The sequence below is a fragment of the Pecten maximus genome, chromosome 6 (genome assembly GCF_902652985.1).
Source record: "Pecten maximus chromosome 6, xPecMax1.1, whole genome shotgun sequence".
NCBI lineage: Eukaryota > Metazoa > Mollusca > Bivalvia > Pectinida > Pectinidae > Pecten > Pecten maximus.
The window spans coordinates 44983492-45000043 of record NC_047020.1 but is presented as its reverse complement, the minus strand read 5'-3'; the positions used below and the strand labels follow the sequence as shown (position 1 = coordinate 45000043).

General features: G+C 37.6%; 1 protein-coding gene across 1 annotated transcript; it reads right to left on the bottom strand.

The window, feature by feature from the left end:
- Positions 1-191: 191 nt before the first annotated feature.
- LOC117330209 (uncharacterized protein K02A2.6-like) lies at positions 192-3257 on the bottom strand. Its single transcript, XM_033888431.1, has one exon. The coding sequence runs from the start codon at positions 3255-3257 to the stop codon at positions 192-194; it is 3066 nt and encodes a 1021-aa protein (XP_033744322.1).
- Positions 3258-16552: the final 13295 nt, after the last annotated feature.

The following is a 16552-nucleotide window of genomic DNA, read 5'->3' as shown; positions in this document are numbered from 1 at the left end:
CCCGATCATCAAACCCCGTTCAAGAAAGGTTTTCCCTTATCCATAATAACCTGTAATTAATTACAGCTTTCTTAGCTCACATGTTTGTTAAAATTAAACAAATTAAAGTTCGTAAGTTCAATGTCCAAAAAATCAACATGAATCTTTAACACAATAAACACTGAACTAAACACATGTACACTGCTTTAAATTTAACAGTTTTCAATCAGACGCGATGGTTTGATTATATCACGACGCGGATAGCGATGTTCATGTGTCACATTGGTCGATGGATCAGTCTGATCAGTCTGATCAGTCTCTGGTGTAGTAGTAGCTACTTCACTGGTTTGAATCCGAATTGGACAATCCGCTGAAGGAATCCTCTGAGTACCAATGGTTGGATTAGGTAAGATACCTGGGAGACTGCCCAGAGAATTTTGAGTGTCTGGAACTGCTTGCTCTCTTGGTTCAAAGTTACAAGCTGGATCACATGTACGTATTTGATCCACATGTCTTTTCCATATCAGGTTGTCCACCTGAATGGTATATGTCATTGGTCCTAGCTTGCGGATAACAATACCTTTGATCCATGAAGGTTTCCGTGGGTTTCCACGGTAGTCGCGAGTAATGACAATGTCACCAATTTCGAACAATCGTGTTTTTGACTCTGTTGGTGTAGTCTTTTGTTGAATTTTCCCAGAAAGATCCGGACGCATTATATCCAACCTGGTCCTCAACTTCCTTCCCAAGAATAGTTCACTGGGTGGAGTCTTGGTGAGACTGTGTGGTGTTGTACGGTACGACAACAAAAACGAAGCAAGTTTCTGGTTCAGACTACTATCTGACTGAACCAGGGATTTCATAGCTTGCTTGAATGTACGTACAGCTCTCTCTGCCTCGCCGTTTGAGCTGGGGTGATAAGGTGCAGAAAGTATATGACGTACTCCATTTTCTTTCAAGAATGTGGCAAACTCTGCTGCAGTAAATTGCGGTCCATTATCTGAAACTAGTTCTTTGGGTAAACCATACGACGCGAATAGAAACCTCAACGCGTTGATAGTACTGGCTGTGGTCGTGGAAGACATGCGTATCACATCTAACCACTTTGAATGTGCATCGACCACTACCATGAACATTTCACTCATAAATGGTCCAGCAAAATCAATATGAATACGGTTCCATGGTGCCGACGGCCATCTCCAAGGGTTTGCAGGAGATTTCGGTGCATTTGGTAGTACTTTCTGACATGCCTCACAGCCCGACACTTTCCGTTCAATATCCACATCCATGTTTGGCCACCATGCATGTAACCGAGCCAGGGATTTCATTCTAACAATTCCTGGATGGTTGCTATGCAGTTCATCTAATATTTCACTTTGATATTGGTTCGGAATGATTACTCGTACTCCTCGGAGTAAGCATCCTTCCTCCATGGTCAGTTCATCACGAATTCGGTGATATGGTTTAAGTTCATCTCCCATTTCCACATTTGGCCATCCACTTCGGGTAAATTCCATTACGCGTGCCAAAGTTGTATCTCCTTTTGTTGCCGCAACGATACGCGTAGCAGTAACAGGTAAGCTGTTAACTTGCATTTTGTTCACTAACTGAGCTTCCTCATAGAACACATAGTTGTCGTCAACTCCACTTTCCTCCTCTTTCATAGGAAAACGTGATAACACATCAGCATTTCCGTTTTTATCCGTTGAACGAAACTTTATGTCGAACTGGTACGCGGATAACTGTATCGCCCATCTTTGCAATCGAGACGCGGCCAAAACCGGAATGCCCTTCTTTGGTCCCAATATAGTTGTCAGCGGTTTATGGTCCGTCAATAGGGTAAAACGTCGCCCGTACAGATACTGGTGAAACCGTTGAATTCCAAAGATAATCGCTAACGCTTCTTTTTCTATCTGCGAATAATTCCTTTCCGCAGATGTCAAGGTGCGCGAAACATACGCTATGGGTTTGTCGTTCGACCCAATGGTGTGCGAGATAACAGCTCCAAGTCCATATGATGAAGCATCGACAGCTAACGTCAATGGTTTCTTTTGGTCATAATGTACCATAACTTCAGATGAAACCAAAAGTTTCTTGATAGTCTCCCACGCATTCGCACATGTTGGGCTCCATTGCCATTCAACATCATTGGCAAGCAAATGAGTAAGAGGCTCAAGGACAGTCGCCATGTTGGGAATGAATTTCCGGTAATAATTCACAATACCGAGCCAAGATTGAAGTTCACGCTTATTCTGAGGATCAGCCAATTTCAAAATGGCTTCCACTTTTCTCGGTGAAGGGTGGATACCTTCTTTGTTGACTTTGAACGCGAAATATTCTACTTCATCGCGAAGGAAAAAACATTTGTCTTTCCGTAGTCGTATACCGAAATTTTCAAGTCGCTGTAGTGTCGTATGAAGATTGTGACGGTGTTCCACGTCAGATTTCCCCGTAATTAGAATATCATCTAATATGCATCCGACACCTTCAATTCCTTGCAGGACTTGATCCATTGTGCGTTGAAAAATAGCTGGTGCAGCCGCAACTCCAAATGGAAGACGCGTATACTGGTACAAACCTTGGTGTGTGTTTATGGTTACAAGGTTTCGCGACTCCTCGTCTAAGAGTACTTGTTGATACACACTAGTCAAATCAAGTTTTGAGAACTGTTCACCACCATTCAACTTTGCAAACAACTCTTCACTTGTGGGTAAAGGATATTCTGGAACATCCAAGTAGGGATTGATAGTGACTTTATAGTCCCCACATATCCTCACAGATCCATCAGGCTTCAACACTGGTACAATAGGAGTGCCCCAATCAGAACTCTCCACTTTTCTGAGAATACCGGCCTTTTCCAAGCGTTCAAGCTCTTCACCAATCTTGTCCTTTAGAGCAAAAGGCACGGGCCTTGGTTTGAAAAACTTTGGTGTACAGTTATCTTTCAATCGAAGTGTCGCAGTTACACCTTTCACAGTACCAAGCTCTTCATTGAAAACCTTGTATTTCTGGAAGATTTCCTTCTCCAAGTTATCATGGATGGTGTACTTGATGGACTGCCAATTAAGTTTTAATTGACTTAACCAGTTCCTACCCAGCAATGCTGGTCCATCAGCTTTGACAACAAGTAATGGTAGCGATAGATGTTGGTCTCCATACTGTACAGTAACAGATTTTTCTCCGACAACTGGTAAAAGCTGACCGGTGTATGTTCTTAACACTGTTGATGACTTGTTAAGTTTTCCATCATACTTCTGTTTGTACTCCTTTTCCGACATCAACGAAACTGAAGCGCCAGTATCTAATTCCATTTTCTGTTGTTTGTTGTCAATTAACAAATCAATGTTTATTTCTTTATGACCACCAGAATTGATTGAGAATAGAGGCCATGAGTACTGTTGTTCAGTATCCTGGACACCAGAAGAATCCATGTCAGAATCCACAAAGTTGACCTTAGGACTTTTTTCTTCATTTTATGTCCCTTTTTGTTTCCTGTAGTACCACCAGTACTTTCAGTACTTTGATGTGATCGCGGTTTGTTTACATTCTGTCGCGATTTGTTGACATGACACATTTTACTCAGATGTCCGTTTTCGTGACATTTGTGACATTTGCTGTTTTTGTAGTAACAATTGTCTGCATTGTGATTGTTCTTACCACAACGAAAGCATTGTGTAAACACTTTGTGTGTCCTTTCCGCATTCTTACCATCATCAAACACTGTTTCCTTAAGTTTACGAGATTCGCTGTCAGCCATCTCCATACTAATTGCAATGTCCATGGCTCTTTCCAATGTGAGATCAGAATCTGAGAGTAATTTACGCTGTGTTGCAGTGGAGGATAATCCACACACGAATATATCACGTATTGCATCGTTAAGAAAGCCTTCAAAATTACAATGTTCGCTTAATTTACGAAGTTCAGCTAAGAATTGACTCACCGTTTCTCCTTCCCTCTGTTTACGTTGGTGGAATTTGAACCTTTCCGCTATGACCAACGGTTTGGGTTTAAGGTGTGTGCCAATAGCCGTTTTCAGTTCATCTTACGTTTTATCACTGGGTTTTTCAGGACTCACTACATTCCGAATAAGTCCGTATGTCTTACTGCCACAAACAGTCAGTAATATGGAACGCTTTATAGCATCATCATCCACAGTGTTAGCCACAAAATAATGTTCTAAACGTTCGATGTACTCGTCCCAATTCTGAGAATTTATATCGAATTCCTCGATATTTCCGTGTCTTACAGCCATACCTTGCAGTTTTTCTGTTTCAGGTGTTGTTCCGATGATAGTTTACGTCGATCCTCGTCGCCACTGTTGTGTTTGTATTGGTTCTTTTACTTATAAACTACCAGGACAACGCACCACTGCTTGGAACATTTTAATGGCGGGTCACAACATTACAAACATGCGCAGTACACAAACCGGAACCATGCGGTTCTGTTATAGGAACGTACTAACATCAGGATAATGACCACGGATAGTAACGGATACATACATAACAGCGGATATGAAGATGAGTACAATGACCAATGTAAAAGTTTACCTATGTATGTCGTACAAAAAAAGGTGGACCAATGCTATTCGGACGCGAGTGGCTGAAAAGTATTACATTGGACTGGCCTTCTATCAAATCTGTGTCAGTAAGGCGCGAGGAAAAACATCGCGAGACGGGTGATATTGCGGAACACACCAAAACACCTGATCAACTACAGACAATTTTGGACAAATACAAGGATGTATTTGGAGATGACCTAGGAACTGTCAAGGGGTTCAGGGCCAAGCTTAACCTGAAGGATGACGCAACACCGACATTTTGTAAGCCAAGACCTGTACCATATGCTATTCGTCCAAAGGTCGAAGCCGAGACTGATAATGTTGCGACGAATGGTATCTTAGCCAAGGTAAACTATAGTGAGTGGGCGACTCCTATCGTGCCAGTGGTCAAGAAATCTGGGAAAATCCGTCTTGGTGGAGATTTCAAAGTTACGGTCAATCCGGTCTTAGAGTTGTTGATCAATGTTTTTTTTTAATGGTAGACGCCAACTCGAAGTGGCCAGAGGTTGTCCAGATGAAGACAACCACTTCTGAGAAAACCATCGAGGTCCTACGCACCATTTTTTCCAGGAATGGAATCCGCGAGACAGATCGTTAGCGATAATAGTCCTCAATTTGTCTCAGTGGAATTTCGGAACTTTCTAAAATCCAACGGTATTCGGCATATTACATCAGCGCCATATCATCCCGCTACAAATGGCTTGCAGAAAGACGTGCAATCATTCAAAATGGCAATGCGTTCCAGCGCCAAGGACTCTGGTTCAATTAACAAGAAACTGTCAAATTCCTTAATGGCATATAGAAATGCACCACACACAACGACCAATGAAACGCAAGCCAAACTTTTCATGGGCCGTAATTTGTGTACTAGAATGGACTTACTGAAACCCAATTTACAACGCCATGTTGAAGATTCTCAGGTAAAATGGTTGAGAAAAGGCATGGAACTCAACGAGCATTCGCATCGGGACAGACAGTCGCGATCAGAGACTATCGATCGAGCAAACCATCCTGGACATCTGGAACAATCAGTTCTCAGACAGGTCCTGTATCGTATCGTGTCGAGGTTGCTCCATGAGTATTTTGGCGACGTCATCTTGATCAGCTGAGAGACTCTAACATCCAACCGAACATCATCGAGAGCGAACCTACTGTTACCCAATCTCGCTCGACACATAATCATGTAGTGCCCAGGGAAACTATTCCACCTACTTCTAGCAGTGATGTACCGGTAGAACAGACCACCAGTGAATCTAACGTCTGTGAAATCCACGGTGAACACTCCCATCCGGCGAATTAATCCAAAGAGACATGCAGGAACTCCAAAGAAGTTCGATAGTTTTGTGAAATATTGAGTTAGGGCATAGTTACACTTGTGCTCGGAGCATAATAATCCCCAGTGTAACTACAGGACCTAAGGTCCTTTATCACAGATATGATCAATGATAATTGTGTTCAATGTTTTCCGGATTTTTTAATTGTTTACTGTTAAAAGTGGACTTTATAATTTGTAATTCTAGTCAAATAGACAGTGTGACAATGAACAGTAATTCTGGTAATGACACATTGAAATGTGGAATAAACAAAGCCAGGGTGGAGGAATGTTGTAATGAACAGTTGTAATTCCGGACTGCATCCGGATCATTTTATTGTGTTATTAAACTATGCCACGCAAGGCATTATGGGTAGTCAATAAAAAATCTTTAATGGCAACATGGCGGTCTCTGACTCTTTGATAGAAAAACACAACAATTTTGACTGTGCACGTGGTAAATTTGCTTCAAATATACATGCATATTTTCAGATAAATTTTTTAAATACCTGTGCATAATATTGTTGTAGGGTTGAACATACTTTAACCGTTATGTTGTGTGGTTGGACAAAGCTTAATTAACATAATCATCTGATCAGTCTACCCAGCTATGTACATGATACAGGTCTACAACAGATTGTTTGTATACGCCCGTCAAAATTTTGATAGGACATATTATGGTATGGCATAGTCCGTTCGTCCGTCGTAAACTTTTGTTTGTCCTGAGATGTCCTCCTACAGTTTTCCTTCAAATTTCTTTATAATCATTATGACATTTGTCATTTCACATTTGACAACTTTATGTTTTCCTGAACAAATCATATTTACTTTAATTATGACCATTAGAAAATGTTTACTGTTATATTACTTGTTATTCGTGTGGAAAGCTATAGTCTTATATTGTTAAGAATTTTATTTCACTTGGTTGTACTTCAGTAGTCCGAAGGGTTCTGGCTATCTGACCGTTACTTATAGTGTTGGAAGACCGATAGTCTGAATTCCTTCCTATCTATTATGCGCACCTTCCATATTGCGCAGAAATTCCCAGATTTTATATAGGAAGGATTCGCCAACTACACTCGGACTCACACTTCAGGTGTATTTATAATCTCAGTACACTTCTAATTTGGCCCCACGAGCATAACATGCCTCATCTTGCAGTATCCGTGCTCTTGTTAGAATTAAAGCAAGTCTCTTTTGTCTTCCTTATGACCCTTTAATGGGTAAACTGATTCTAAATAGCAGATGGGTACATACTTATTTTAGTATAAACTTTATTTCTTTCAATATACATCCTTTACATTCAATACAGCAAACATACTTAGGGATGAACTGGATTCGGAAACAAGTGTTAAACACTTGTGTAAAATCCGTCTCCAGTACAGTAAACCCATGAATTTTAATGATACATGATGTAGTTGATGTATATATATATGTATACATAATTATCTTGAATATGGTATTAAATTTCATTACAATTTGAATGGAAACTACCAATGGTTGAATGGTCAAGTCTGGGCAGACATTAAGATTTCATATTTCAGCTTTTCTTGTTTTATATTGATTTTAATGTTTTTGTGATGTGAGCTAAGTTGAAAGAGTATTACTTTTTTGTGGTGGATTTATATATATATGTAAATCCAAAAGAATATAAGACAAGAGTTTTTATCAAGCCTGATTGAACATTTTTTTAAGCTGTTCTCATGCCATAACATTCAACAAGATATGAATGAGGTATTGACAAGTTTATATCTTTAGCCAACCATTTGATGATCTACTATTCAAATCACTCTAGGTCTGTGTTCAATCATCCATCTTTCTGTCTTTGAACATTCCTGATGATCGCTTTTTTCTCTCTTCTTAATTGCTCTTTCTAAAATGCCATACATATGCAAGTTCCCCTTAATTCGTAGCTGTGTACATATATGGACCATTTTTTGACAGATCCAAAATTCAATATGGTCTACAGATAGCTAGGCATCTTGAATTTGTCAATAATATTTTTTTATTGCTTTTTTTCAACAAGTACTCCAAGAATCATTCTTAAATTTCATATTTAAGTGCTATTTCTTAAAATGAACACGCAGATTTTATAAAAGGTATAATAAAATGAATACATTAAGAGTGAAAAAAGAACCAACTTCTACAAAATGAAGATCAATCGTGGGCGCCAAGATCCCTCTGTCTGTGGTCTCTTGTTATGTGTGTCACATATTTTTGTTTTCATTTTTGATCATCCAAAATCAAGATAAAAAAACAATGTAGCAAACAGCTGATTTTGTCAGTTCTACATTGTATGTTTAGGTAAGATGTACATGTAATTTATGCTTATGAATAAGAAAATCTTTATTGCATTGTCTGTACCTATTATTTTGCTAGACAGATCATGATCAGAGTTACCTTTGTCAGGGTACAAGGTCCCAGTGATTTGTTTTATATATGTGATAGTATGCCATGCCTTGCTTTAATATTGGAAATTGTATCGGATCTTATATTAATTAAAGTTTAAAATGTATTTTAGAATGCAATATAACTTGGAAACCTTTTAGTTATTCTAATCCATTACGTGAGTAGTACTAAATATTTAGTAACTTTTGTTATTTTTGTTTTTCCTTTTTTTGCTTCCATTATCAGAATGTTAATCAATTCTGAATTCGTTTTTCAGTTGAAAGGTCATTTAAAATTTGTGCTACAAAGAACATGTTTTGTTTTTTGTTTTTTGTTTTTTTGTTTTGTTTTTTTTGAAAATTAAAACAATATGTATACATATGGATTGCATGATAGAAATTTTAATAGGTATGGATTAAAATTGGAAAGCCTCTTTTAGTTGACCATTTCGTTGATGCTTCAGTAGATTTATATACATGTACTGTCAAGTTTTGTTTTTGTTAAGAATACAACTTTTTTGTTTGACATTTCCTCTTGTTTACACTTGACCACAAGTTAATGAGCACTGACATGTTAGTTAAATAACGATATATACATGCTAGGGTATTCAGTTAAATTCAAGAGAAAAGATTTGTCTTTAATTCACGCAGGTCCTGAAAAACAGAAAAGAGTTGTCAAAATCAGTTGATAAGCAACAGTTTTTTAAAATACAGAAGAGAAGTGGTTAACGAGAATTAACTGGATTCTTGAGTAAGATAAAACAGCACTGGTCAACATTATAACAATACAGATACTTTCACTGATATAGGAGGATAGTGGCACTGGTTACAGATCAAGCTAACACTGGTTCGATATATGGGTACCACTGGTTAGGGATGAATGAAACACTAGTTACAGATAAAGGTTACACTGGTTATGGGTGAATTTACACTTGTTATGGATGAAGGTTACACTAGTTACGGATGAAGGTTACACTAGTTACGGATGAAGGTTACACTGGTTACGGATTAAGGTTACACTAGTTACGGATGAAGGTTACACTGGTTACGGATTAAGGTTACACTGGTTACGGATGAAGGTTCCACTGGTAACGGATGAATATTACACTGGTTGTGGGTGAATTTACACTTGTTACAGATAAAGGTTCCACTGGTTAAGGATGAAGGTTGCACTAGTTACGGATGAAGGTAACACTTGTTACGGATGAAGGTTACACTAGTTACCGATGAAGGTAACACTTGTTACGGATGGAGGTTACACTGGTTACGGATGAAGGTTACACGTGTTATGGATGAAGGTTCCACTGGTTAAGGATGAAGGTTACACTGGTAACGGATGAAGGTTACACTGGTTACGGATGAATGTTACACTGGTTAAGGATGAAGGTTCCACTAGTTACAGATAAAGGTTACACTGGTTATGGGTGAATTTACACTTGTTCCGGATGAAGGTTACACTTGTTACGGATGAAGGTTCCACTGGCTAAGGATGAAGGTTACACTAGTTACGGATGAAGGTTACACTTGTTATGGATGAAGGTTCCACTGGTTAAGGATGAAGGTTACACTGGTAACGGATGAAGGTTACACTGGTTACGGATGAATGTTACACTGGTTAAGGATGAAGGTTCCACTAGTTACAGATAAAGGTTACACTGGTTATGGGTGAATTTACACTTGTTTCGGATGAAGGTTACACTTGTTACGGATGAAGGTTCCACTGGTTAAGGATGAAGGTTACACTAGTTACGGATGAAGGTTACACTTGTTACGGATGAAGGTTACACTGGTAACGGACGAAGATTACACTGGTTATGTGTGATCTTTACACTTGTTACAGATGAAGGTTCCACTGGTTAAGGATGAAGGTTACACTAGTTACGGATGAAGGTTACACTGGTAACGGACGAAGATTACACTGGTTATGGGGGATCTTTACACTTGTTACAGATGAAGGTTGCACTGGTTACGGATGAAGGTTACACTAGTTACGGATGAAGGTTACACTGGTAACGGACGGATATTACACTGGTTATGGGTGATCCATTACACTTGTTACAGATGAAGGTTACACTGGTTACGGATGAAGGTTACACTAGTTATGGATGAAGGTTACACTAGTTTTGGATGAAGGTTACACTGGTTAAGGATGAAGGTTCCACTAGTTACAGATAAAGGTTACACTGGTTATGGGTGAATTTACACTTGTTTCGGATGAAGGTTACACTTGTTACGGATGAAGGTTCCACTGGTTAAGGATGAAGGTTACACTAGTTACGGATGAAGGTTACACTTGTTACGGATGAAGGTTACACTGGTAACGGACGAAGATTACACTGGTTATGTGTGATCTTTACACTTGTTACAGATGAAGGTTCCACTGGTTAAGGATGAAGGTTACACTAGTTACGGATGAAGGTTACACTGGTAACGGACGAAGATTACACTGGTTATGGGGGATCTTTACACTTGTTACAGATGAAGGTTCCACTGGTTACGGATGAAGGTTACACTAGTTACGGATGAAGGTTACACTGGTAACGGACGGAGATTACACTGGTTATGGGTGATCCATTACACTTGTTACAGATGAAGGTTACACTGGTTACGGATGAAGGTTACACTAGTTATGGATGAAGGTTACACTAGTTTTGGATGAAGGTTACACTGAATACGGATGAAAGTTACACTGGTTACGGATGAAGGTTACACTGGTTACGGATGAAGAAAATGCTAGTTGGAGAATAAGATAAGTTGAAGATTACACCATAAAAGATTTAATCTAACACTCGTTCCGAGGTTAAGGTTATACCAAAAAGGGTGGCACCACAGATGCCACCTTTTTCGGTGCAATTTTACACCAATATTTCAGTTTATACCGTTACACCAAATAGGGTGGCACCACAGCAGCAACCTTTTTTTTTTTTGGTGTAACTTAACACTAATTTCTTTAGTTTACATCGTTGGTGTAAACTGAAAAATTGGTGTTAAGTTGCACCGAAAAGGGTGGCAGCTATGGTGCCACCCCTTTTGGTGTAACCTTAATCCCACAGTTTACAGTGTACATTTGTATTAATTGCATCTGAAGTGTGAGTTTTGGACATTTATTATGATTTATTTATTAGGATAAGTTATAGGCGCAGGCTGGTAGCCTCCATATCAATAAAATATAATACATGTACAAAAATGTAGTATCAAATTATAGCTGTGTGTATGGTGTATGGTTGTATGAGATTACATGTATAGCTTGTAACAGTAAAGTCATACGGTCTAAGGGGAGATAATTTGAAACTCAAACTCCCTTTATACACGAGACGACGTATTTTTGTGTGTCCGTTGATATTTGTTGCCATGTAAGCGAGTCCCCAAACTCAACCTCACATCAACAACAGAACATTATACCACTTCGGTGGAATGTAAATAGACTTTATGTATTATTGTTCTTATACATGAGTGTAAAACTAGTCATGATTTTTCCAATATTCGCCTTAAATGATTCCGACCTGGAAAACAGGTTCTGTATTGATGAAGTCTGTGGTCGACAGTTCGATAAATGAAGTAGTGTTTCATTCCATCTTTTTGACATCCTTTTCAGGGGCGTAGCTTTGATTGTCATTGTTATTGTATTTCTTATTAGAATACCGAGTATTGAGAAAGTAAACACGTAGACATAATTTGAAAACGAAGAAAGCGGCAGGTACTGGTCAAAAGATAGAAAGTTTTTTAAAGCTAGGCAAAGAGATTTTCTTTGTGTGTCTGACACAGTTGTAAATGTACCATTTTTTGGATCCTGTTAATGACGTAGCCCCCTCGGCAGCGGCAAGTAGCTTCAAGCTAAATCCGAAAATACCAAAATATCCAGACATAGTGCGATTGGGGAACGAATAACTGCTAATAACTAATAATGACCCCATTAAGTTGTCCCTGGTGACAAACACGTGGATAATAAGTTAACAATACAACTACGCGAAAATGTTCTTCTTCTTCAGATATTGTCAGATTTTGCTGAAATTTGGTATCTAGATACATCATGGGACACCGGTCACTCTCGTAACCTCACTTTCACATTTTAATAAGATAGTCGACATTTACTAGGCTCAGATTTGTCGCAATTTCAATATTATTCGATTTTATTGAAAATTAGTTGTCAGTGGTTTTTAGGGATGGCGAAAACAGCGGTACGACTGTGGGGTCATTTGGGGGACTTCTGTAAATGTTTCCCATCACAATTAGTAATTGTTCTTTATTTTATTATACATGTACCAGAAAATTGGCACTAGAACACGTAGGGGGCATATCCCCTCAAATAAGAGGTCACGACGTTCTTTCAGTGAACGTCATTTTCCCTACATTGTACACCAGCGAATTCGGGTTTTGTATTCTGGGCCATACGATCATCCGCATTTTACATAAACAGCCGATTAACATCTTTTGTGTTTTTCTAAATCAGATAAATATTTTATTTTCCCTATGAGTTGTATTTGGTAATTAGGTCTAGCCAAATGGACGTCGATTATTTCTGTCTTATAGCGTTGTGTTCATCATTACATAATTCACGTTATATGTCTGCATGTAGATCGATAACTTGGTTGAAATCAGTTTATTGTAAACTATACCAGTGTAAATGTTATATATATTTTGTCATCTCGGTATTTATATTTAGGAAAGTCCTATTTACAATGCAGAAACATAAGATTTGATAAAAAAAAAAGTGTTTCTAATTAATAAACGGAAAAAAATAAATATTATGGAATAGGCCTCAATTTTCCGGAGCGGGCACTATGCAGATAAATTAGTTGGTTGTATATGTATGTGGTAAGTGGAAACTATCCCACACATTGTCTAAAAGCTGGAGTAAAAAAGAAAGTGTGATATATTGTGTAATATGTTACGCTATTGAGATTCGTTACACACCCTTCTGTACTTATAGACTGGATAAGTACTCGATCAACCAGGAAAGTTTGTATAATTACAGAGCTAACGTTTAGATCTAATTGGTCATTTAATATTATGTCACATTTAATTACACATATCTATATAATGCTATACCCGTATATATAAATTTAGATCCTTTATTAGAAAATAACTAATAGAAATCAAAGTTCTATTGAGGACACTGCGCAAGAACACTACATCATTGAAATAATTATTCTGCCAAAGACATCCGGCAAGACAGCCCATCCGAACACATTATACTGACAACGGATATACCAGTCGCCCTACCCGAAAAGTGTACATGTACCATCAGTACAGACTCTGGTTTGTCTCCACCAGGGAAAGGCCAAAAGTCATTGTCAAGAGACATTAGGAAGAAGAAAGTCGACAGAAAAGAAAAGATATGATCCGAAATTAAGTCGCCTCTTACCATCATGGAACGGGGACAGCACTTTGTATGCCCTATGACCTACCTACAGAGCAGTGACAAGTATAGAAGATGACAATGTAGTCATTACTGTTGCTATAATATTGACCGGGGATGGAGAAACTATATAGCTTTTATGCATGACAATGTTACCGAAATACATGTGACGTTACTTTATCAAGTTTTACTTAAAAACAAGAAATATCTTCAAAAAAAGATAAACGGCATAGTTTTAATTCTTGTGGTTATAATGTAGTGGTTATAATGTAAAACTGCTGGTGAAATAAATTAACGAATTAATGCGTTTCAGCAATGATGACTAATCAGTTTGAATCATTTTTGGTGATAATAAGACTGCATTCCAATTAGAAATATAAGTTTAACGTGTCATTTGAAAAAAATACATTCACTTGTTCAGCCTACATTCAATCTGACCTTTTTTTGTTTTTAACTGCATATTTGCATTTTGCATTTACCGCTACATTGACCAATCACATACTTCATCTTGACCAGTAACGCCACCTGTCGCGTCATATCCGGGGCCAAAAGAATATCATACGGCTATGCCATGTCACGTGTCAGGACTAAGGGTTTAGACCAGGATTTGTCGTGTATGTCACGTGTCAGGACTAACGGTTTAGACCAGGATTTGTCGTGTATGTCACGTGTCAGGACTAACGGTTTAGACCAGGATTTGTCGGGTATGTCACGTGTCGGGACTAACGGTTTGACAAGGACACGTCGAGTCGGTTCACATGAAAACAAATTAACCAGTTTATCAGTTAATATCCATTCTCTGTTCAAAAATAGAGAATCAACATTATATACCTACAATAATGGTTCACAGTTGATGAAATAGATCCATTTATAAACTTATTATGGATATCAAACAGTGGAAATATAAATCCGATAATTGTACACAATTCGTGTCTGTGAGTATCATTCGTATTCATTAATGATTAGAATTTAATTACATTTATTCTCAAATAGAAATTACCTGCTAAATAAAACGTCCCTTTACTGGTAGATCTAGCACATTCTAACAACCAATGAATCTCGTCTCGAACCGTTCCATTATTATAAACGATAGGTCCTCGGCCGACCTGTCATGCTTTGTTGATTAGATAAGTGTCTATCTGTAACTTGACAGGTCTCAAACGGACCTCCGTCGGGTAGATACCTCCGTTTTCACCTATTTATAATATCAGCACTTTCGTAAACGCAACAAATAACAGAAACTCTCAAATAATGTAATTACTGTATTTTCATCTGTCTGTGGATATTGACTACATAAATATTGATAAATTACGATCTGATCAGATAATTTAATATTTAACATGACGTTTTACAACTCCGTACAATCCGCAAAGATGAGGGTATATATGTTCTTCCGCGATATCTACTTACGAATGTATACCCGGCCTATGTATCTGTCTGACGACGACCATCCATCAGTTATCGTTCGTCCGTCCGTCCGTCGGGTTCAATTACAGAATTGATAACAAATTGATAAAAAAACATCATAAGATAAAATAAAATGCATAGTAAGAACAAATTCGGTATATGAAGAGCATACACGTGTAAAATAGAATTGACGTCCTAAATATATATAATCTAAGAATATTTAATCATGTTATGAACAGTAAAAAAAACTAATTCTAAAAAAAAATCTCAGAGTCCAACTTAAATCTTTCAAGAAAGACTGTCGGTAACATGCCCAAGGTAGTTAATTTGGACACTACATTATCTTACATTAATCCAGCATTTACAGGGACACAATAGAGTTGAGCTTCTCAACCTTAAAAAACCGATATGAAACTAAAAAGTGAATTTCTTCTGTGAAATAACTACAAAGTTCAACCAAGCAGGCTATATACAGATTTGAATAAACATTTAAACTATATGAATTTACGTCTACATTCCAGACTAGCAAAATTGAATTGTGTACACATTTGGAAGCAAGATAGACCATGATAGTTTAATTTTGATATAATCAGAGACATGAATATCACGCAACAGAAATGTTTGTATATGGCCTGCAAGTATACGTTTTAAAAACCCAAACATTGGCATGGCATAACCAACCACATATTAAACATGTAATGAAAAGTAAAAAAAAAAAAAAAAATAAGTGAGCCATACGCCTTAGTCTTTAACATGTGTTCCCTTCTTAAGGGATTAACAAGGCAAAAAGGAAAGTTTTGGAAAAAAGTACAACAGAGGGTATATAATTTAAATTGTGTAGTTTTAGGCCTGACATTACATTGTGTATATAGACATTTTTGGTGTCATCTCACTAACATCACCTCATCAATGGTAGTTGGAATAGCACAAACTTCTTCACAACAGCATTGTTTTATTTCATGAAGAAACACACCCACTGCCAGTTTGAGATAATTTTATAAGAACTGTTACGAACGGAATAGATTTAAATTGGTTTCTTTTCGTAATTTTTTATGTAATAAATAAATTCGTACACACACATTCAAGTAACAGCGATTAAAGACAATTGTACTTATTAATACATCTATCATTAAAATTACAATTTAAACTTGAAATAAGATATGAAGCTAACTTTTCATAATATATCTCGATTAAATAAAATTGGGTATAGTTTAAGTATTTACCGCAAATATCTAAGATTTATTATGATAAGTATCCTACATAAATTCATTTAAATCTTTATCACATAAGTCATATTCAACTTGTCATTTTCATATTTTCTTTCATGAAAAGTAAGAACAGACTAGCTGAAACTCACTCAGGTGTAAATTTTGACACGTTGGTCAGGTAGTACAGGTAAATTTCAGAATGTTGGCTAAGTGATAATGAACCGTTTTTATACCCGGCCTGTGTATCTGTCTGATGACGACCATTCATCAGTTATCATCCGTCCGTCCGTCGTCTTTATACCGGCCTATGTATCTGTCTGACGACGACCATCCATCAGTACG

Bases quoted from the DNA above. Each gene is read 5' to 3' on its own strand.
- LOC117330209 (XM_033888431.1), bottom strand. From the start codon at position 3,257: ATGTCGGAAAAGGAGTACAAACAGAAGTATGATGGAAAACTTAACAAG.